General features: G+C 48.2%; 1 protein-coding gene across 14 annotated transcripts in view; it reads right to left on the reverse strand.

Moving 5' to 3' along the window:
* Nucleotides 1-24,056, reverse strand: part of INPP4A (inositol polyphosphate-4-phosphatase type I A) — a 189,183-nt gene that overhangs the window by 64,002 nt on the left and 101,125 nt on the right. For 5 of the 14 annotated variants that reach the window (XM_057496956.1, XM_036879951.2, XM_036879952.2 and 2 more), the window contains 13 exons: nucleotides 21,703-21,821; nucleotides 19,433-19,549; nucleotides 19,075-19,154; nucleotides 17,426-17,537; nucleotides 16,557-16,647; nucleotides 15,949-16,096; nucleotides 13,382-13,512; nucleotides 11,446-11,550; nucleotides 10,856-10,964; nucleotides 8,669-8,686; nucleotides 5,936-6,119; nucleotides 4,454-4,672; nucleotides 3,061-3,316 (listed from right to left, as the gene is read on the reverse strand). In XM_057496956.1, coding sequence (XP_057352939.1) covers nucleotides 3,061-3,316; nucleotides 4,454-4,672; nucleotides 5,936-6,119; nucleotides 8,669-8,686; nucleotides 10,856-10,964; nucleotides 11,446-11,550; nucleotides 13,382-13,512; nucleotides 15,949-16,096; nucleotides 16,557-16,647; nucleotides 17,426-17,537; nucleotides 19,075-19,154; nucleotides 19,433-19,549; nucleotides 21,703-21,821 — 1,689 coding nt within the window. The remainder of the gene's footprint in view (nucleotides 1-3,060; nucleotides 3,317-4,453; nucleotides 4,673-5,935; nucleotides 6,120-8,668; nucleotides 8,687-10,855; nucleotides 10,965-11,445; nucleotides 11,551-13,381; nucleotides 13,513-15,948; nucleotides 16,097-16,556; nucleotides 16,648-17,425; nucleotides 17,538-19,074; nucleotides 19,155-19,432; nucleotides 19,550-21,702; nucleotides 21,822-24,056) is intronic. The other 9 variants (XM_036879959.2, XM_036879961.2, XM_036879957.2 and 6 more) reach the window with 5 other exon arrangements.

Here is a 24,056-nt window from a genome sequence, read left to right on the forward strand (position 1 = left end):
AATTAGAATTGCCCCTCCAGGTCTGCAAACAACACCAATTTAATTCACTGAGTCACATTTCCATGACTGAAGTACTCATTTCAATTTCACACTTCCCTTTAAACCCTGGTTTTTCAATTTCACATTTCCCTTAAAAACCTGGTTAACTGGGTGTGCCAACTGAAAGAAAACAAGTTTGAAAAGGGATCATTTGGAATAAAAGTTTATTTACTTTTATGTCTAAATTTTGTGATTCAAAGACTGTCTTCAGGATACTGAAATGGGTGGTTTCAGATCCCCATGAATAGCTGGAACCAGATTTATGGAGACGTTTACAAACTGGGTTGTTCAGAAGAGGGTGGCAAGGGATCCTTTCTCTCTAATTATGTTTGGCAATGACTTCTTAAACTGGCAATGGGGACAGAAATATAGCAGAATTAAAGGCCTCTAGTAGTTGAAGACTTCAACCTCTCATTAGAGCCCAAATACCTGAGACTACCTACCAAAGAAGAAACCACAGTGTTGTGGAGTGAGGCAGTGTCCTAATGAGAACTACTGCAGACCCTGAAAAAACACAGATTTCTGCCTCTCCGTAACCCTTCCTCCAAGATTCCAAGTCTGAATGAGGAGGCAGGTCTAGGAGTCTGCTTTAATGACCTTCCACGGGGATCCTCAACAGCTGAGTTGGGCATTCCTGAGAAGGCAATAGGGTTAAACCCCACTGGGTGAATTCAATATTTCAATCAAAATGGAGAGAAGGGAATCCTCTTTGGTGCTCCTGGACCAGTGCTGGGCTTGTAATTTGTCTTAGGTCATGGAGGCCCTTGAGATTTGATGATCAGTATGGACTCTCTCTCATTTTAGCACATAATCTCAGGGGCACATGAACCTAGGGTATAACCCATAGACCCCAGGTTAAGAACACCCTGGTCTGGGGTCTGAACGACTCTTCACGGATGACGAGAGGAGAAGAGCGTATTCGTGAAAGGTAAGGGGAGCCACCAAATCCTGGCAGGTTGGGGGAGGGGTGCAGGAGGCCTGTAGGGCACTTGTGGGGAAAACTAGGAGAAGGGCAGAGAGGCTCATGGAGACTCTGTGGGTCCAGAGGGCAGTGACTTGTCAGTAGGTCCTGCAAAGTCCTGGCCTTGGGTCACCCCACCTGCCAGGCAAGGCTCTGAGCAGCTCTTCAGGAGGGTGAGCTGAGAGGCAGGCCCACTCCCTGGGTGAAAGGTGAGAACCAAGGACCCAGGACGGGGTAGACAACTGAAATGAAAACTGATGATGCCTTCCCAAGAGTTGTTCATGTATGACAAATAAGCTGGTGTGAACACAACCTGCCCATAAAGCCAAAATAAGTGCCCAAGGGAACTGGAATGGCATCAGCAGTCATGACAGAGCCAAGCCCTGGCCCTGGAGGGTGAGAGACTGAGTAAAATAATGGCTCACAATCTGATGTTTTCTCATGCCGAAGTTTGAATAGCTCCCTGGCTATGCTCAAGATTTTTAAATTAAGAATCCCCTGTAGTTAATTTAGTGGCATATGGTTTCATACATTTCTCTGAGTACTGATCAGCAGAGTTAGACTCTCTCAGACGTAAGCTTCATATTCCCATGAGTGCAACAGACATGATGTGTATGGCACACACAATTACAAGTCATGCCCTAGATACCATAAATAAATGCTCATTTAAATAACTTTAAAACTACATTTAAATTTGTCTATATTTGAACAATACAAGATGTACCTAGAAAAAAAAGACATCTATGTTATGGATATAACAATATCTGATTAAATAATCTATCTCCTGCATTTAAAAAAAATTCAACAAATTACTCTTTTTAAATATGCAGAAAAATGTTACGATCACAAGCAAGACAATATTAAACAGAAACAAGCAATGAACTTTCAGAAAATTTTTCTTTTAAAGCACAATTTACATTAAAAAAATTAGAACACAGAGACAAAATAGCTCCATGAACCAATCACAGGTTTGGGTAACTGAAACTAGACCCCTACACAGATGGAAGAGTGGAAGACATGAACACTGTTGAATCAAAGACTCAAGTGAAACAGTGCCCTGGAAACAGACTGCAGGCAGATCGGAAAGGTGAAGGGCAGCTTACACATGAAGAAGGATCTGATCAAGAGGCTCTAATAAAAGAGCATAGTTCTGCCTTGGATGAAAGCAGCCCAATTCAGAAATTAGAAGTCCGCACAGTACGAAGCCTGACCCTGGCCCATCTGGGCCTTACTTACTGCCACTTGACACTGCCCAAAGGGGAGCAAAGAGGAGGCAGAAGCTAGGTCTGCAGCCAGAACCCCATGAGCGGCAGGACCAAGGATTCACTCATTTAGAAAGCATGTGTCCCCCAGCTTCAAGGCTTAGAAACAGGGCAGTGTCTGGTTATGTTCTGTGCCCTCACAGACAGAAGACTGTTTCTGAGGTGTGTTGCTTTATGCCAGTGTCCTACCATCTACTGAGAGCCCCACATTGGAGGTGGTGCTGAACAGAGGAAGCTAACTTAGTCCCCAGAGGCACAGACTGGGTCTACCATCTGGCTGAGTTAACAGTCCCAAGACAATGTGCCTCTGCCAGAAAAGACTGCCCAGTCACTGACAACCAGCCTTTAAAGAAGTCTGTTGGGCCTGCTAACAGCTCTCACCCAGCTGCATCCCTGCATGACTCACCTTTTTCTTGACTGAACCAATTCCTAATGGAATGAACAATCTCATCAGAAAAGTATCTGCATTTTGGCTTCCTTCAGGTTCTCAGAATGATTTACAAGCCAGAGGAGCCCAGGAGCCCTACCTTCACTGATAGGGCCATGTGACCCTGGGGGATTCCCCAAGAATCTGCCTTTGCCAGACACACAGATTCACTCACAGACTCCATGGGCAGGAAGACTATGGAGCCTCACCCTCACTGCCTGCTGCTCCACACTGCAACCCCCCACTCTACCTGACAGCCCTCCCTGCAGTCTGCGTGGGGGAGGAGGCCATGGGGTCAGAAACACAGACGGACAGACAGATGCAGCATGAGGTGGAGGTAGCATGAGTGGGAAGCATGGATGCATACGCACGTGTGCTCGGGTGAGGATGGCATGCAGCAGAGGGCACGGTGGAGGGGCATGGCGAGGAGGGCATGTCGCAGAAGGGGTCCTCTGGCCTGATCCAGTAGGCGTGGCTGTCCCGGTTACCTTTCCTGCTGGTGCAGCTGCCCGCACAGGGGAAGACGTCCTCGCAGGCCTCGCCATGCAGGCGCTCCCTCTGCAACAGCTTGTCCACCCGCTGAATGATGCACTCCAAGCTCTTGTCAACATTCAGCCACACTTTCTCCTTCCAAACCAGAAAGGCCCGTTTGGGTCACCTCTCCCGAGGGTGAAAACAGAACAGAACACAAACCAAACTACCCCTGGCTGACCCCCAGCCCCAGGCTACCAGGCTCATTAAAATATCACAAGATGTAGAAATATCAAATAATTCAGAATTTCCCATTAAAGCTGTATTTGTTTTTCATTAAGATAAATCAATGTCCTGTAGTCACTGTTCTTAAAGTTTGGGAGATGTTCACTAGTAACTACCCTGGAGGTCACAGAGGACTTTCCCATGCCGTCCAGTGCTGGCAGAAGGGCTACATGGCCCAATGAGCCAGTCTTGTCCCCTCCTGCCTCTCTGGAGACCTCCCACAACCATCACACACAGAGGGGACCAAGGTTTCTTTTTGGATGGAGGAAAACAGAAGCAGCAGACCATTTAAGATGGGGGAGGCAGGGAGGTGAAGGAGAGCTAGGAGTGATCTGCAGAAACCCACATGGAGCGGAGCGTACTATGCCAGAGCAGGGCTGGTGGGACGCCCTGCTGCTGCCTAACAATTCAGGACCTCACAGAACAATGCCTCTCAACACTACTCCCAACAAATGATAAAAACGAGTTGCATGGTAGGTTCCGCCCTCAGGAGGCACAGCCAAGCTCTCAGGGTCAGCTCTGTGGGACAGCAATGGATGCAGGGTCAGGGGCAGCATCTCCAAAACCTCCCTGGTGGCCCCCACATCTGAGCCCCCACATCTCCACACAGATCAAGAGCCTTGGAAGAGCCAGCAGCCAGCAAAGCATTGGCCCAAGTAAGAGAGGCTTGGCTGCTCATTAGCGCCAGAGGCAGAGTGGGCCCCAGGGTCAGTGAGAGAAGAGAGGCCTCTGGGAGGACTAGGGCTCCACGGAGAAAATCGCCCCTTTATTACCTGGTCTGAGACTGGCTTATCTCACAGCAGCCCTGCTCCCCAGGTGGACAACGGTATGAAAATATCATCTCCCTTCCTACACCACGTGGTCCCAGAGCCATCCAGGAAGGGGACTTGGAACTTGTCTACAAACCAGCCAACCCTTGGGCACCTCCATGGGGAAGTGGCTGGCAAGTGACTGGATTTTTCAACCCAAGCTCAGCAGCACGTCGACAGCCATGGGCAGCAGACTCACCCACTCCTCCTCGTGCCAGTCCACCTGCAGAGAAGACCGGCTGTTCCTCCCCGTCCACCTGGCCATGAGGGTGTCCTGGTCGTTTCTAAGCATTACCTGCTCCTCCTCACTCGAGGTGGGGGAGGCCTTGGAGGCAATGTAGTCCGGCCGGGCCGCGTTCAGCCCATGGATGGAGCTGGCCAGCAGCTTGCAGTCGCAGACGGTGACCAGCTGCCGTGTCTGCAGGCACACACAAACCCAAGCCACTGAGCCCCCAGCCAGGGCTGCATGGCCTGGCCTCTCAGAGAGCATGGGAGCAGGGCCGAGGCCCAGTTATGTGTCCTCCAGTGCAGACAACTCAAGAGCTGCAGCCCTCAGGATGTCTGTTTATAGGCTGCCACAAAATGGGCTGGGCTGAATCTTGAGAAATTCCCACAAGAAGACTGATTAACTCAAGGAGAATGAGGGGAGGCAGAGAATCTCTGACATTCTTTGACCCCTTGCCTGCCTCTGGGCCTGGCCAGAGAGGAGGGGCCTGAAGAGAGCGCAGGGTCCCAAACTTTGCTGACTCGCTGAGCTGTCCCCTCTAATTCCAGGGGGCAGGCCTTGTGCTGGTTCCATCACCAAAGCCTTTTTGCATCTTTTTACATCAAAGCCCTGGGCTCTGAACAGTGGGATTCCTGGCACAGCACTTCTGGTTCTGAGGAATTCTGGATGCAACAGGAGTTCTAGGGTTCTTAATTTTCCCACTGACAATATCAGGTTTCTTTTCCAAGTGGTTCTAATTCCCGAGCTCTCAGTCCTTCTGCTAGGTGAACACATGTGAAGGATATAACACATTCTGATCAGGAACAGCACCTCAGCCTAGCAGGGTGGGTGTGAATGAGGAAGTGTGATAATCTCTGTATGTGTGTGTGTGCAGGCACATGTGTGTGTCTGTTGAGAGTGATTTGAAAAAGCATCATCCATCAAAAGGAACTGATGTATCCACTTCCCCAGGATGGACCAATATAAACAGATTTTTAATCAGGACCATATTACAGTTAATTAGTAGCTGGCTTACTGATTATATATAAGCCAATACAATTATATTTTTCTTATTGTACATCATCACATAATAACTTTTTCTGTTTTCGATTTCCAAGTCAACTGAAATGTGGTCAAAAAAGTACTGAGTAGGTGGGTAGTTAAGAAAGCTGTAGATCCATCCCAGCCTTGAAAATGACCCCCGGACTTGCTGGAAGACATACCTGCATGAAGGAGCAGCTAGGAGTCAAAGCCCTAGGCTCTGCCCTTGGCCTGCCCCCACCCAGCTCCATGACCACAGGCAAATCACCATCCCTCCCTGGGCCTTTGTAGAAACTGGACCTGAAGCTAGGTCTTTAAGGTCATTACAAAGTCACCCTTTGTGTGCATGGCTCTACGAACACACAGGCTGCCCAGGGATTTCAGGGAACCCAAGGGAGCCCCCCATCCCTCATCTAACAGGATACTCTCTCCTACCTTGTCTGCCAAGATGGCAAGTGTTCTTTCGAGGCCAGTGGCAGACCTGTCCTTGGCCGCCCTCGAGAGCCGCTCTGCGTAGTAACTCACTTGGGTTTTCAGGGTATTGATCTGAGCAATTATCTCCTTGGCTCTGACAATGTCCTGTGGTATATAGATTATGGACTGGCAGCTGGATGAGGTACTAAAAAGGATAAGAACAGATTCTAAGGGGTTCTCTCGGATTGATGAGGTTGGAAGCATCCTCCCAACCCCGGCCCCCAACCAGCACAAAACGAAGCTTTCTGGTACTAAGGATTTTTTCCTAGGCTGCTCTAGCTGGTGATGGACAAAAGTAAACCTCAGATCCTTTCTGTCTATATGGCAGAAGGCTTGAAATATTAAAATACAATTAAGTCTCTTATTTATATGTATTAATATTTTACCATGTGTATATACATGCGTGTACAGACACTGAACCCAGTATTTACCCAAAGGCTCATAACCTTTCACCTAAGAACCTCACCTTCTCAGCAGTATTTAAGGGGACACATGGGACCTGCTTGTACCAAAAAGGACCCCTTTTTCAGTGAAAGGAAATGGCAGTGGTGCTGGAATTTGCCCAAAGAAACCTGTTTCTACACTTGGCTTGTCAGGACTCAAAGTCTCTGCACACACCCACAGGTCTCCTCCCTCGCACATCTCCCAGCAAGTCCCCAGGAAACGGGGCTTCCTCCCCAGCGCCCCTGCTCCAGGACTTTCCCATTTTGAAATACAATGTTCCATCGGATGAAAGGGAGGCAGAGAATATGCCAAGCCAGAGGCCAGGCCTGGACATCTCAAGGGTTTGAAAACCTGTTCTCCCTCCTTTCCTACCTTCCTACCATGAAGCAGCATGCATATCCCAGGTTCTGATGTTGAAGTTCCAGCCCAGCCCAGCCATTAACACCAGCCTCTGGAGAGACAAGTCCACATCCCTGACTATGTGGGGCCTGGCCAGTATGTTTGAGCCCTCCTGATGGAGATGATCAAGTGCATGGCTCTCAACTAAGGTCTCAAATCAATCCAACATTATAGATTTCCTTCCAGGCTGTCTGAGGAAGCCAAGGGAAGCAGGGAGAAGCATCGGACACTGTGGAGATGTTTCCTCCTGCAATGTGAAGTTGTGAGCTTGGCTATAATGAGTGTCCCATCCTTCCTGGCGTGATGGGCCCTGACTGGTCCTCTCAAAGAGCCTGTTCTTGAGGCTTGGGGGAAGAGGGAGAAGGTGGAGGACCACACACTCCATCAATCCCCCAGGACATGAGGGTCACACAGTCAGGGCTTGGGACCCTTCCTACTGGGCCCCTTCTATGGTGACCCCAAGGTGAGTCACCAAGAAATTGCTCTGCCCTTTCCCTGGACAGACTATTAGGTAAACATGCAGAACCCAGACACCAAAGCTCCCCAGAAAGAAACACCCCAAGGCACACACTACAACCAAATGACAGATATGCCAGAAGCCCATGCAGCAGACCGCCACCCAGCCCGCATGAACGGATGTCATTTCACAGTACGGCGTGCACACAGCTACTTTCCAATCTGCAATCACTCTTCCAAATGAATAGCTGCCACTTAAGGTAATTCAGTGTTAAAAATACAATCTCTAAACAGAATTTGTAAAAATCTATTCTCCCCAGGCCCCAATATTTAAAGTACACATGTACGGTGTGCTGCACGCAGATTCAGGCATGTTTATAGGAGGCTGTGTACACTCCACAAACACATGCCATCCCCCAAGCCAGAGAGAAAGCATCTCCCCTGCTCACCCTGTGTGAACACAGCTCGTGTTCTAATGATAGTAACGTGGGACTTATGCACAGGAGGTATATGGAGTAAGAAAGAGGAACTTCCAAGAGCTGCCATTCAGGGATGATCAAGGATATGCAAGTTCATGTGCCCAACTACCTAAAAATGGGGAACACTGAAGATGTCTAGCCTACTGGGGGGGTTCCACAGGACTGTGTGCTGTCAGATGTCCTCAGCAGAGCCCTGACATCACAGGCCCTGAGCCTCACCAGCTCCTAGATGGCAGCAATTCCAAAGGGCTGCAGGTGCCTCCAGGGCCTACTGCCAAAGAAAGCACCACTGTGGAGCCCTGTTCTGGCCTGGGCAGGCACTCCGGGAAGACTGGGGAGGGCCTGGGCAGCGCTGCAGCACTCCAGGCAGCAGACGTGCTAGTTTCTAGCTGCCATCCAACCTCTGGGGAAAAAATTCACTTGATTATATTCATCCTTAGTTTGCCCTCCAGGGATAAAATTAACCCAAGTAACACTGTTCTACAAATCTGCATAAACTATTAAGTATCATGAAAATCCACTGGCTTCAGTCCTACAAAACACAATGTTGAAATAAAAACTGAAGCCCAAGAGTCTTGTAAAAGAAGCCAGAAAGGGACTCCCAGGTTGTACCAAAGGGTGGACGTGAAATCCCAGCACTGAGCATCGCCCAGCCTGGCTGCCTCCTCATCCTGGGAGAAGCAGAACTGGGGCAGCCCAGCAATGAACTGCTACCGGGTTCTAAAGGTGAAACAGGACACTGGAAACGGGCTATTCATTATCAAAGAACATTGCAGTTGGAAGGGAGGATCCTGTCTACGAGGCTCCACTTAGGAGCGGTGGCACCCAGGGGTGAAGCCCTCCCAGAGAGGGGACAGCACAGCTCTCTCTATGGTAGGGCCCAAGCAGACACTCTCTCCACAGACAGAAAACTCACCAACACTCCTCAAAACTGCTAAAGAAAAGAACCAGAACGAAATATTAGCAGTTAGCAAACACCAAATGCAAAACAAAAAATTAAAAAACCAAGTTGTCTTTTGTCAAAATACCTGAAGTTATTTGTTGGGGCCCCAACCACAGGGCTAATTGAACTTAGGGACCAATGTGCTTTTCACAAGAGTGCCGCCAGCACCTGCTGCAGCTGGGATAGCGTCCTGCCCGTGAGCAAGTCACATGGGATCCAAAGCAAAGTTCAAATGGAGAGCACCATTTCTATAAGTTGTTTCATCATATCAGTAGGAAATTAAGTAAAAAACTGTATATGTCTGAAAAGTGCTACAGAGATGCTGGGAATAAGCTCTAAAGTTAACATGCAGAGTAGTCAGGCATGAACACCCCAACTTCTTGGGATGGTCAGCCAGTGGTGGCCCCTCTTTCTGGTGTCTCCTGTGGGGCCCCCACACCATCCTCAAAGCTCAGGCTCACACCTCCCCACAGCCCCATGCTACGGACTGACGGACATGCGCTCTCTGCTGGCTGTGCAGAGCTGTGGCAGGAGCGGGAAAGCTTCCTCTTCATCGTGATTCCCAGAGGACCTGGAGTCAGACTACCTGGCTAGCTGGTTTGTCTGAGCAGGGAAGAGCCCTTGGCAGGATGAATCAAGGTCAAAGAGGCTGCCTGGGAGCCTCCCAGATAACGCTCTCCAGCCTGAAGGCTGAAATCCCCCTTCCCAACCACATCCCTTCTTCTTCCCCTCCTCCTACCTCCAGGACTCATTGTGCCCATGTCCAAATGGGGACAGCTCACAGAGCACTTCTCTATCTGCCTGCTCACCCCTCCAGACCACCCCACAGCTGGGGGCACTCCTAACTGCATCCCTGATCCCCTCAGCCCTCTGATCAGCCACTGTACCTGACCTTTCATCCCATCCCTGATCCAGACTGCAGTCAATTTTCTCAAGTCTGGCTCTGGCCTCAGCACACAAGCCAGGCAACAGCCCACTGGCTCCCCGGCACACACCACAGCTTCCTCCTGACCACCGTGTCCAAGGCTCTGGAAGCTCCCTGGACCTTTGCGCCATGTCCCCCAACACTGCCCCATTCTCAGTAGTTAAGTCCGACCCTTTCTACCCCACATGCTGTACAGGCTGTTCCATCACACCTTGGGCTTTTTCCTGCCTGCCTTAAAAATCTCTCTGCAGCCCCATCTTCTTCTCATGTCCCTTGTAGGATTAGCGGCCTGGTCCTATTTCTTTCCATCCTCTCTAGAACCTGGTCCATCAATGTTCTCTTCTGTCTTTGCTTTCATCTTTCCTATCAGCCTCAACACATGCTCAAGTCAGAATCATTCTCCCAAACTGAGGAGCTTCATGCTCCTTCCTGTTTCATGTTCCAAGGATCTGACAGGATCATCTACACTCATCACCTCCAATTCTTCACTCGCATCTCTCGATCTCTCTAAATTCTGACAGGTACATTCTGGAAGATTACCAATGCCTCCCACAAGTCCAGTACAACGGCCTGGATTTGTGGCTCTCTCGCCATCACCCCTGCCAGGCCCGCCACAGCACCCTCTGCATGCTCGGGTGCAAGCATGGCCCTGCTCAGGTGGGACTTGGAGCCCCTCACAGGCAGGCCTAGATCTGTCAGCCCTGCATCCCTGGGCACCAGCACATGGCCCTGCCAGCAAGGCCAGCTCTTACCCTCAGCTCCTCTCCTGGAGGCACCATACCTACTCCATCACACCTCACAGCTCACTCTGCACCGCTTTCTCCACCCTGTCTACCTCGCAATTTCCTGAGCCCCTGAACCTTTGTAAAGCTGTTGTTTACCACTGCAGTCCTTTTGGAAAGGAAACAATCTCTCTCAGGCCACATTTTGTCATGGCCCATGACTGGCCAGGGACACTAAATCCAGAGAAGAGTCCACAGGGCAGCTGCCCGCAGCACTACTTTCAAGGTGGATTTCAATTTGCTGCTCATTTTGCAGGGTCTGGACCACTAACAAGATGCCCCCATCAGCACACAGCTCATTTGTGCACACAGAGAAGCATGGGGTCCATTAGGCAGCTACTCCCGCCACGGAAAAGCAGATCAGAAGGCTGCATGTTTTTGCAGTCATATTTTGATTAACTTAGCAGCACCAGACAGCTGCATAAGGACCACAAACACCCTCCAAGTACTTACTGCTTCTTGGTCTCTTCAAATTTGTGCAGCTTTTTGCGGAGACCTCCTGACTTGAAACCTTGGCAGTGTGCTGCTGGCGCTCCGATGGTGACGATGTCATAGTTCTGATCTGAATGACAGAAAGCTCTCCTCCATTACTCTGTGCTCAGGCCTGTGGACAAGCCAGCTACAGGGGTATGTGCACAACTTTGGGACCCTGCTCCTCTGGCCTGTTTCCAAGCAGCCTGTGGTTCCCTTAGTCCCACAGCCTGGGCTGTCTGAGGGCCTCTGAAGCCCAGCACGAGCAAAGAGGAGGTTCTATATATCTCAAGGTAGAGCCAAGCAAGGCTGGAGGAAACTATCCAACACTCAGCTTGCATCCCTCCTTTAGCAACTATCTGCCACAGAGACACAAAGGGAGCTGAGAAGAGGAGAAGCAGAGGGGTCTGAGCTCTTTAACAAAGCTCTTGCAGAGATCCTTGTAACATGTCTCTCTTGCCCAGTAGGAGAAAATACAGGAAGGCTGGTGCAGCTGTGGGGCAGCTCAGGGACCAAGTACATGGGGAAAGAAGTGAAAGGCGATTTGGGGAGAGAGGAAGAGAAATGGTTACCTGATCCTCCATCATCTTGAACTCTCATCCTTTGTATGTGCAAGTTCGTGGGAACAAATTCTAACTTTTTCTCTGCTTTCAAACTGCTTGCTTTAAATGAGGGACCTACAAAATGGGATATGAGAAAACAAAGATCATCAATATGTCCCCTGCATTCATGAATGGCAAGGAGAGAAATGGTATTCTGAGGGCACCCCTGCAGATAAGCAGCAATGTGCTGGCAATGACCTAGGAAATCCTGAGCACATTTCACTTCCAGGGAGCAGCTGGGCCAAACATGGGAGGGAGGGCAGCTGGCTGGCCAGAAGCCTGGTTCTGGGTGCTCAGCAGTGACTGGAGGCAGGCAGAACTAGCTTTAGAAGGCTATGGTAGTGATGCCATGCCTTCCCATGACTCAGCTCTCAACCGAGAGGTCTGACACGAAGACGCGACTTTGTGCAACATGATGTCAGCACCACCATAAAAAGCAACGGGCCCATGCTGAGAACTGCCTGTTCCAAGTCTGGAGGCTGCCGTCATCCAAGAGCGAAGAAACTGGCTTGGCTAGAACAACACATCCCAATTCTGAAAACTGAGGAAAAGGTCGGCTCATCACGCTGGTCCACCGAGTCAAACAGATGCTACAACACATACCTGAACTTGTTCCCTTGTTTACACTCGGTGGTTAAGGAGGTTGGGCGATGTTTTGTAACTAACATCCACAACCTTATTTCTATACTCAGAATCTTTAACTAATTAAGAACCACATGCCTAGAAAAGAAAGGGGTTGCAATTAAACTGGCAATCAGAAGAGTAGAAGAAATAGACATACCAACTAGCGAAAAAGGTAAATCTAATTTGCTAGTATCCAAAATGCAGAGCAGCCACTGTCTGGCTTGCTTTTGTCACAGGAGATTGTTCTCTAGAACCAACTGATCCTTGGGTGGCTCTCGGGACAGCAGCTCCAGCATTCTGGGAGCCAAATCTGTATTTCTGTAAGACCCTCAGGGCACTTGGATGCACATGACAGTTGCCGAGCTCTACTCTAGGAACCTCAGTGATGTCTGGGTTTCCCTCTCCCCCAGGGAACATGCATTCAGCATGGGCAGGTCCCTAAGTTCCTTCAGCCAAATGCTGCCATTTCTCTGAGAAGTGCATTTAGACCTGCTTTTCAGATTTAACCCAAGCCCAGGGGCCATCATCTTGTATTGTGTCACTCCTGTATCTGGCAGCTTCTCAGCCAACTTCATGGACAGGTTCATATGTTCAATGTCAAAACCACATGAAGGACTTGTGATTTTCCTTAAAGCCTGAAATTCCATTATGTAGAGGGGAAGGAGGAAAGAATCTAAAAATAGAGACTAAAGTAATGAAAAACCAAAAACCTCATTCCATTTGGAGTGAAAAGGCTTGAGTTAAGAACAGTCTTCTAAATCTTCCCTGAGTGTTTTGAAAATCAAATGGCATCTTTCAAGAACAGAAGGCGAGGTACCTGTACTTCTCTCTGTCTTGGGCCTTAAAAATGGAGAGTTCCACTCAGAGAATATGATCGATACAAGTACCACTGACTGTGTAAGCTGGGAAATCTAGAAAACCACTTTGTCTCAAGGCGAACAGTCTGCATTCTTTTGGGCATTTCACTGCAATTAGACCAAGATCAAGGGATCCCACTAGCCCAACAGCCTGTGACTTTGTCTCTCCCAAATCTCAGCCCCCAGGAGTCACTTTGACAGATGACACCAGAGAAGGAATGTTCAATGCAATTCACAGGTTTGTCTTCTTAACTAAGATCTGAAAATCCTGTATTTGAAAGAATTCACACCTACACAAGAATCTATTTTTAAAAATCCATTAGAGTGTCTGCCAGTGAGGATGTATGAGTGACCTTAGGTTCCAGATTCCTAGCCAGAGAAATGGGGGGTACACACGCCATGAGGAGGGTGCGACCCACACCCACCTTTGTACTGATGGAGGTTGGTCAGGTTCTCCTGGTATGTGAGGATGATGGTCTGGTACTGAGTGACAATCTGGCGCCGGAGGCTCTCCCAGCAAGGGGACAGATCCCCCAATTCTTCCAGTTCACACACTCTACAAGCAAGACACACACATGTCAGGCCATGGATCTGGCTCACTCGTCTAGAGAGGCATGGGTTCCTAACAACCAGGAGAACAACATACAGGGGAGAACCACTGACACCCAGGGAAGGCCTGGGACAACAGCCACACTGCAGGTCTAGAGGGCAAGCGGCAGGGCAGCAAGACAGACCTCTCCAGGAAGAACGGCTGTACGAAAGGTGAGCCACTGTCCACGTGGGAAAGGGCACAGAGAGGCTTCTTACAGAAGCTCAGTCAAATGAGGAAAACTAAGTGGAGGAGGGGAGGGGAGAGAGGCCACCAGGGAGCAGCGCCCCGCCTTGCCCGTGGCTGCAGGGGTGAAGGCCTGGACCGCGAGTCTGAATGAGAATGATGTGTGGTGCTCTGGGAACCCGAGAGGCCTGGAGGCCTGTAAGCAACTGCTAGGAGGCTGTGTCCCACTCACTTCCCACCTCCCCTGGGGCTGCCACAGGCAGCTTCTCACTGCCTCCAGGTTCTGGGCAGGTGCGGGAGCTTCCACCTTCCCCCTGAGAACAGAACTGCAGCTCACAAAGCTGCTCAGCCACAGTCCACAGCTGGCTGCTCAGCAGAGGGGTGGCCCCTTTAGTGCCCATGTCACCCTTCTGGGTATGGGACAAGGGCTCAGGGGCTGGCAACTGTGGCCATGTTTCCTTTCGCTGACCATGTAAGTGATGAACTGCCTAAATCTACAGGGGGCACAGGGGCAGGGAAAGGGAGAAGGGAGAAGAGGAGGAGAAAAAGGAGGATTTGCTATTCCCAGAAAAACAGAAGTGTGTCAGAATTGAGTATGAACATCTTAGCTCAGTAGCAAATAGCTACATAATCAGATAATGAAAACACAGGACAGATTAACAGGATAGCCATATTAGGAGCCATATTAGGAAACTGGGGAAAGCGAACATACAAAAGACTAAAATCTTCATCATAGGAAGTCAGTGCTAATCCCTGAAACTGGTTAATTATAAGAATTTAGAAATACAGCAGTAAACACTAAAGCGGCTAAAAGTGGTTATTACTGGGAAGTAGATCAGAAAGCCAGGGGCCAAGATTTATGCTTTTGTTAAAAGCTTTTTGGCACTATTTGGTTTCTTATAGGATGTATGGTTTACTTTCCAAAATAAAAAGCTAATTTTAAAGCTAACTTTAAAAAAAAATCTAAATTGTCTGAAGTTTTAAAAAAAAGAACTACCATTTTATTATTATTAAATTAGCAAAATGCAAACAAAAGAACACCCAGTGCGAGCAAGGCTATGGTGGCACCATGTCCTGGTTCCCTGCTAGCCAGAGGGCCCCGTCTGCCCTGGCTGCTCCTGGCCCCTCTCTCTGGGGTCTTTGCCTGTCTCATGTGACACCTTTGGGGGTCAGCTTCTCACCAAGGCCTGCCGGACCACCCTCCTTCTCCCAGCCCCCTCCGCACACCTGGGGCTGTCAGGCACAGCCTCCTATCCCATGATCCGCCCTACTTGTCAAGATGTGTCCCACACTGAGCACAGTGCCAGACAGACAGTTGGTGCAAAAACCACCTCCACCACCCTGGATACCAAGATGTTTGTTAAGTGAATGAACTCTTCAAAGTTACTGTACACCAAGTAATGGGAAATGTTATGCCATAGTTTAAAATTATAACATGAAAACTGAAGATCCATGGAAAAGTAGATGGTAGCTATGAAAATATATACAAACATGGAAGACTGAAAGGAGAATTTTAAAAATTAAAATAACTGTAAAATATGTACATGTAGAGATAAAGCAGCTCATTACATCATTCTTGCCATGTTTTCTCCAAGTCTGAACTTTTTTCAAGATGAAAAATGAAAGTAAAATAGCTGTATTAAAACAGCAGGATTCTGACTGCACTGTTTCCCTTCATGCTTGTTTATAATTAACATCATTTTACGACAAGTGGAAACGGCCTCAGGAGGCCAGCAGACAGTCTGCAGTGTTGGAACTACCTCGCAAGCTCCTCCCTGCCTTAGGACCAATGAACACTGCCCGGCTGAGGCTCCGGGGACCAGTGAGCCCCACACTTGGCCTCTGGAGCCCATAGCACTGTGGCCCTACCCTAGAAAACTACTGGCCCATGCGGCCATAGCTGAAGTATGACCGCTATTTCTAACTTTTTGAAGGCCAAATATGAGGGGAAGGAGAAGGGAGGGAAGGACATGGGCACTGAGTGCTGGGCACATGTCTGGTGCCTCCAGTATACTGTCTCATGTAGGCCTTGCCCAGGAACTGGGGGATCTGGAAGAGCAAATGGAGGCCGTGGCAAGCCCACGAAGCAGAGCAGGCCACGCCAGTGGGCGGGTTTGCAATCTGGGTTATCTTGTGCTGGTGCTCTACCCACCCCACCAAGAGCTTTCCAAAAAGGACAGGGCAAGTGATATGGGCCTGCTGGGTGGCTGGCCTCACCTGGCCGCATCTTCCTCCAGCAGGAGCTTCACGAACTGCCGGGGCACGTGCAGGGAGAGCACGCTCTCGGCCATCTGCTCCAGAATCCGCAGGTGGTTGCCGTCGGTGGTCGGGAACCGGTACATGCGGCAGATGGCACCACCGAATACTGAGATGGGTTGGAGGGACAGAGGCTGTGTGTGAGCTGGCTGCAGACTGCCACGTGGATCCTCCTCTGCAGGCCTCAGTGGTGCTGACACCCCCAAGTTGTCTTACTGTCCATCTCAAGGGAATCAGAACATTTAAACCAAGAACCCACTGAGTAACCAAGCCTGAATGCTCCTGCCCTGGGACATGCAGTCATCTTGTCCCAGGCCATGTGACTGACCGTGAGTGCCAGAAACGGCATGGGGGTTGCTGTCAGCCACCCAGTCCAATGGCATGAGACACAGAGAGACAGGGAGGAGCCTCCATCCTAAGAACGGTACTCTTTCTATGCTGGCAAAAGATGGGCAAGTTGATATGCAGTAGAGAGGTGACAATCACATTGGGAGGGGAGGAAGGGTGACCCTGGGCTTGAGTGGACACTCACAGGAAGGACACGAGTACCAATGGAGGAAGCTATTTACCCGATTTCAGTAAAGTATCTTTTCTCAATGAAGCATATTTGGATCGGATTCCCAATGCCACCGTCAAGCTCTCATCCACGGGCAGAACCATCTAATAACATACACAGCAAAGCACAAGAAAACTGTGAGACGCAGACAACCCCAGGGCACTCGGCAGAAACGGGAGCCTCGGTAAAGAAGAACTCAATACACCAGTAATTCTACCATAAACACACTGCCCAAGCCACAGACAAATCAATCCCCTCCTGGAATACTGAACTCGTTCCAGGCACACAGTCTCTAGAGATGCATGTCCTCTGGCCAGGTCTCTGCACCTTGTACTCCCGTGTCTGATGTGTACAATGAATGGGAGGCAAGGGTGATGTCCAGGAATATTTCTAGAGCTAACATTCTGGGCTATTTTGGGCATAAAATGAGGTATGTCTGTATTTTACAACAATGACTACTTACCAGGGTATGGGCTCTTAAATTAGGATTCTAGGGTGAGAGCACAAGAGTGGGGGTTGGCATGCGGGCGTGAGGTGGGCACAGGTATGTCTGGGAGAGGAAGACACTGACAAAATATCAAAGAGAATCGGGGTCTATTCCACACTGCACAAGCCACCTCTCCCGTCCTGCAACCCCTCAAGCCAGGCTGCCCCACACACTCTGCCCACTCTCTGGAGGTGGCCGGTGTGGCCCGAGCAGAGATGAGCTTCATGGTGGCAGAGCCTTGCAGGCCATGCTGAGGCACCCTTGTCTCTGCTTTAAGAAGTGCCTTTAAGAAGCGACTGGCACACCCTGTGGGGCAGCAGCAGGCAGCAGGCCTGCCTGGGCATCTGGGCAGGTCCTCTCACTCCAAACCGAGAGGAGGAAGGTAGTGCACTCACCCTCCCGTTGACGGTGTCCAGAGACCGGGTCACGGGGGGCCGCTGGTCTGACTTCTCCTCCATCTGCCAGCCGATCACTGTGATGTTACCCACACGGTCACTCTCTGCAGACCTGCAACGAGCAATGTGCTCTGGTGAGCAGTGTTTTGACTGTGGAGCATTTTCTGCTTAAATGTAAAGCCCAGCCATCCTGGGCCATGGAGGGATTCTCATCAATCAGCCAGCATTCACTGCATGCACAGGCTCTGGGCAACAAGGAAGCCATGGGGCAGAGAGGAGGGCTGCACCTTAGAGGGAACAAAGCACCACTGAGCAGTGTGGATGTGCCTGATGAAGTCAGAGGGGATGGCTCAATGCTGGTGTGGGAGGTACCCGTCAGCCCTTGGGCCCACCCCTGCCCCAGAGAGACATGGGGACACTTGGCAGAACCAGGACTGGAGAGCACTTTCTTCTGCCACTGGACTCCTTTTCTCTTCCCACCCCACTCTTAAGCTTTGATTAGCCCCAAGGCCTAGGCCTGGACCCAAGTAAACGGAGGCCACCCAGGGTTTCCCAAAGCCTCTGTATCCTGAACTGACACAGCTGATGCCACTCCAACGCGGAAGCTCAACCTGAGGCCCCTCAGGGTGGTTGCCAGTTGCCCAGGCCACTATGACCCACCCGTGGAGCTCCAGGGATACCCCAAAATCTCAGGCTTATTATTTGTCTGCCTCAGCGAGGTTCTAAATTTTTATGTGCTCACATTCACTGCCCATTTCCTTGGTGACTTTCTCTCTCTGTTCTCATACTGGAAAGCCCTGCCCAGTGCTATCTGTTCAACAGTCCTCTTTAGCTCCTTTTAAAAAGGATGACATCCATTTCTCACATGTCACTCTAATTCCGGCCCATGACACTCCTGAACACTCCTCTCCCACATGGCCCTAAGACTCTCCCCTTGTCCAGAGTCAGGTTCTCCTACATGACAAGGACTGTTGCCAGGCTCACCCTGTCCAGTGCCTGCCACACGGTCATCACCATAGTGGTGGAATGCTGTACCACCTGGCAGGGAATTACTCCTCATTAAAAGTTTCTTTTCCATTTTCGACTACTTCCCCAATTTTAACATTACTTTGAAAAGAAGAACACCATGCCAGGGTTTGGGTAGGAATCTCCACTAAAATGAATTTGAGAAGGGTTGACACTTGACATCTTTATCTTCCTTCCCAGGACACAGTGGGGGGGTCCCCTTTCCTTCCTCCCTCTCTCCCTTCCACAGATATTTATTTAGAACCAGGCATTGTTATAGGAGCTTGGGATACAGCAATGAAGATAAAATGGAGAGAATGCCTGCTCCATGGGAGACTGCTTTCTGCTGGGGAGGGGACAGATAAGAGGCAATACAGTCCGTGTCACCACACGTGGCTCTAGGTTTCCCCTTACGTCCGAGTACAGCTGTGTCCGAATTTCTATGGGCATCGCACATCTCCACTCCTGATAGTGGAGTGATAGGATGAGTTGTTTACCTTGCCTCAGGGGGCAGCCACCCCCTACCTTAGACCAGCCTCTGGGAGGGGGCAGGGTGCTCTTTCTGTACACATGGGGCCTTTCCCCATCTGTCCCTGGACCTCATAATTCCAGACCTCTTCAAAGGAACAAAATTAAGTACCAACCTTAGTGTTAAATGCAACCTGTGATGCCTGTCCTGGAGCAGATCTTTGACAACGAATGTTCCAGAGCCCAGTAAGTACATCTGAGGAAAGAGCAGGAAGAACACTTTAGTGTGTGTGCTTTGCCTCCAGTCCAATTACCAGGGGAGTCCAGCTGGCTGGTTCCCACGACACAACAGGCCCTCATCTCAGGAGGCCAATAGGAATGCTCAGAAAGAAATTCCCCAGCCCAAATACACCTGGGCATCAGTTCATTTGTGAGCCAGTAGTGAAGTTAATCTGTGTTCACCTCTCTCACAAATGATTACAGAACTTTTAAAAAAGGAAAAAAAATCCCATGAACCACAACATGTTACTTAACTGTTCCCTGAGATCTATCTTTGACATCATATACAGAGAGTTTGATCTGTGTCATCTGATTAATAAGGGAGTCTTGAAAGAAGGCAATACTGCTTAGAAATATAGGATTGTTGGTTCCCTAGAATAGAAAAGAAAATAATCAGAATATGGAGTTGGAATTTTTTAAGTAACACCAACATTTTTGGAATAAGAAATTAACATTCTTACCAACTTGGACCAACATCAACAGCTAATGGATGTATATAACCACAAAACTTTCCAGAAAGGACAAAGTAGTCTGACAGACTTTACAGATCCAGACACAACAAATGCGCCCATCACACAAGCTGTGCCCAAGGGCTCAGGAGGAGGGATTTTCTAGAATTGGGGCGAGTTGAATGTCCATGTGTATTCTTAGTCTCAAGACTTTGGATGAGTTAGGTTTGGATCTACTGCTTTGGGTTGTTCCTGTAAGATGTACAAAGGTACATGAAGGAGGAAATAAATAGCTTAAGTTGTTTCTTATTTCTAGAGTCCTATAGTTTGGAATAATTAAGGCCTGACTGTTTTAAGACTATTCTTCTCAAAGGACTAGCTGCTGGCTGGTAGATCATAAGTGGCTATTTCCTGGCAGCTTAGCCCTGCCCCGCAAAGCCCCATCATATCATAGTCTCTTTCTCAAGCAGTGTTAACTACTTCTGCCACACAGTTAGTGGTCCCTGCTGTGGGGTCTGTGCCTCTGGCTATGTTCTCCTGCAGCTCCCAATCCAACGTCTTGGCATCTGCTGGGCAACCAGCTGCTCCTGGGTGGCCTGGTAGGGCCACAGCGCACCCAACCTCTCCCTGCATCTGCCTTGGTTATTAAAGCCATTTCTGACCCTCTTTCCAAAGAAGCTAAAACCTGGGTGCCTTCTCTCGTGCCTCTTTCTCCATCATTCTTAACCTCGCCATGACGATGAGCTCCTCCCATGAATCCCACCACAAGGCCCTCCCGCATATACCCCATTTTTCTGCTTCTTCCCACCACCAGTCAGGTCTTACATCATTGCCCCAAACGACTGCCTGAGTTCGGATCTCCATGAACCCATCTGGTCAGTTGACCTCCTGCTTAAAAGCCTCAACGGGCCTGCTATAAACTCCATCCAAGGCCTCCTTCCCTCACTCTCCTGCATGTGCCCTTTGCACACACCAAACAGGATAAAGCTATTCTCCAAACCCAATGGCACTTTCCTGTTGCTGTCCTCTGCATACTACCACAGAACCTTGGCGTGCTCTTCAACATGTGGGCTGCAGACTGGGCATCACCTGGGAGCTTGTGAGCAAAGCAGTCTTGGGCTCCACCCCAGACCTATTAAGTCAGAATTTCACTAAGCACCACTCTAGGAAGCCTCCTCCAATCCTCAGAGCTGGATTGGACCCATCCCTCCTGGTGCTGCCCTCCTCTCTCTAACACCTCCTACGTCGCACCCTGCATAGATGTGGCCACATTCATTTCTGCCTCCACAGCCACAGACAGTGACTCCTTAGGGCAGGGGCTGGGCCTCCATGGTGTATCATCACAGCGCCCAGCACTGTGCTCTAGGTAGGCACTGCTTAGCAAATGCCTAGGCAATAGAATTGTCAACTCGAACTTGGAAATAAGTTCCCAAGAGAATGAAAAAGGATGGTCCACCTTCCAAAATGTAAAATGGGGTGAGTGGAGGAAATAGTTTAAGTTGGTTTGAGACTGGTCAGGAGGGGTGAACTCACAAAGAGCTTAGACCACAAACAAAATCCTGCAATCTCATACCAGCAATTCCTAACTTATGTGCTCAATTACCTAAAAGGATTTTGTAAAAGTCATTTGATTTACTGTAAAAAGGAAACATAACACACAACTTGAAAGGAGATAGAAATAAAAACCAATAAAAATAGGGATATATTCAGCAAGAGGGCTGATTAATAGTTACCTCTCTCCAAACCTTGGTTAATGAGCACAGTTCTCCAAAAGTAGCAGCCAGTTAGAAGCAACAAGGAAGAATTAGATCTTCCCTCTTAAAAGGCAATCAAACTTACATAGCGTCATTGTTCAAAAAGAACCAACCAATAGTTAACCAATCATTGTAAAGGATATGGCAAACATAAATGTCACCCAGATGAGTGTGATGAAAAATCTCAATGTGCTGAAAACCCATGGAAAATAGCAACGAATCACATGAAGTATAACTGCAGCTCCAGGTGCGCAGGTGACGGAACAGGCGCCCTCCTCAGGGGGTGAGCCTATCACGGAGCTCCGGAAGGGCCAGCACCCACCTCGATGATCTCCGTCTGTGCATGCTTTGTCCAGAATGCCTGAGGAGGGGTGGTGACACTCACTGCTACAAAACTATTTGGTTTTCGATCTAGCGATGGAGTATGCAGCTCACTGCAAGCTGTAGAATCAAGATGGGTGAGAAATGAATCCTTTAAAATCAGGCTCCAGGTAAGTCTCCATTCCAAACACACCCAAAGCAAGCAAAAAATGTAAATGATGCCTTGGTCACACTGTCAGCTGTCACAGGGAGGTGATTTTTTAAAATGGAAACAGTCTCATTTCACTCCTCCCCCTCCCCCCACCCACAAGACAGCAAGGCCACAACTGCCAGGGGAAGGCTGAGCCGAAGGGGCTTTTGCGTCCAGGGAATGGAGCACAAAGGCAACAGTCCCATAAGGGATCTGACCCATAAAGTTTAACCTTAGTAATTAACTGAACTTGTAAACAATTGAGCTAAGCAGTCACAGAGTCTATCAAACCAAGACACAGCTACACATGCCTATATCCCATGACTAGAAAGCTTATGGTACCCCGCAGATCTCTGCGGATGTATGCTGGAAGCAAACTGAAATTCTAAGGCAAAATAAAGCTTTTGTAAAAAAGGAAGTCATTGCTTATCTCCTTATAAGACTCCTGTCAAATGTAAGATTACTAAAAAGGCTCCTTTTCAGAACTCTAGGTACCTGCTGAACTGTTTCAGTTAGGAAAATTTTTGTACTAAAGCATTTTGAAACAGATTATAGAACTCCGATTCCAATTCTTACATACAAGTGACCCAGAGGAAAAATGATATTTTATTGAATCTAACATGCTAACTGTTGCAAAAGGTATTATAAAAGCAAAAAAGACCGACTATCATTAGACTATGATATGCTATTGATCAGAAGACACTTTCTGACTAAAGAGATATTAAAACATGAAAAAAATATGCACCTTGGAAGCATGAAATATATGGTAACATCAAAGTTCAACACTGGCTGAAACAGCTAGCTTTTTTGGAGGAGCAGTAACACTCCCCAGATTGCTGCAAGCCTGAGGTGAACTTCCAGAGTCCTGAAACTATTGATCTGGACCATTTTTGCCAGGGTTTTCATCACCTTTGTGGAGGAAAGGATTCTGGAGGTCCTCACTCTGTCCTTCCTGCTTCATCATTCACACTTGATTTTTAAAATGCTCACTGGGGACTTAAATTTTAGAAATTGATTTTTACTTCTGAAAATAAAATTTGGTTATCTGGTTATAATTTTCATTATTTATTGGATATAATAAGATACAGAGAGCTAAGGTTTTCAATTCAATGAGTTTTGACAGTAACCATCATCAAACATGATAGAGAACTTTTTCTATCAGACAAGAAATTTCCCCCTATTTCCAAGTTAATCCCCCCACATCTGCAACCACTTTGATTTCCACCACTTCTGTCTGTTCTTGAAATTCACATAAATGATGTTTTTGAGATTCATCTATATTGTTACATGTATTGATAATTTATTCCTTTTTTTAATTGATGTGTTATAGTTCACTATATGAAGGTACCAAAACTTACTTAACCATTCTGTTAATGGACATTTGGGCTGTTTCCAGTTTTGAATTATCATAAATAAACGTGCTACAGACATTCTTTTTCATGTCTTTTTGTGAACATATGTTTTCATTTCTTTTGCATAAGATCTAAGAGTGAAATTTCTAGGCTATAGTGGAGAACATAGTTTTCTAAAGTGGTTTTAACATTTTACAGTCCCATCAGCAATGTACATGAGTTCCAGTTGCTTTGCATCCTCACCAACATCTGGTGGGGTTAGTCTTTACTTCAATTGTTCTAACAGATGTGTTTTAACTTACACTTCTGTGTGACTGATCTAAGCATCTTTTCACAATGAGCTTATTGCTCATTTTTATAACTTCTTTTGCCAAGAGTCTGCTTGAGTTTTTTGCTTATTTTTTAACTGAATTGTCAACTTTTCATTGTTGATTTGTAAGCATTTTATTCTGGATCTGTCCTTTGTTAGGTATGTGTGTTGTGAATATTTTTTTCCCAGTCTATGGTTGATCTACTCATTTTCTTAAAGAGTTTTTTGTTTTAGATTTTTAATTTTAGAGAGTGGTAGGCAGAAAAAAATGTCTCTCCCCCCAAAAAATTATCCACATCCTAATTCCTGGTACTGTGGGTGTATTGCATTACAGGCAAAAAGATTTTATAGATGTGATTAAGGTCATGGAATCCTGACAGGGGAAATGATTCTGGGTGGGCTGGCCTAATTACATGAGCCCTTAAAAAGTAGCAAATGAGGATGAAGTGTGAGTCAGAAAGATGTGACAATGTAAAAAGAGGCAGGGAGGTTTCAAAGCATCA

The sequence above is a fragment of the Manis pentadactyla genome, chromosome 2 (assembly GCF_030020395.1).
Source record: "Manis pentadactyla isolate mManPen7 chromosome 2, mManPen7.hap1, whole genome shotgun sequence".
NCBI classification, from domain to species: Eukaryota; Metazoa; Chordata; class Mammalia; order Pholidota; family Manidae; genus Manis; species Manis pentadactyla.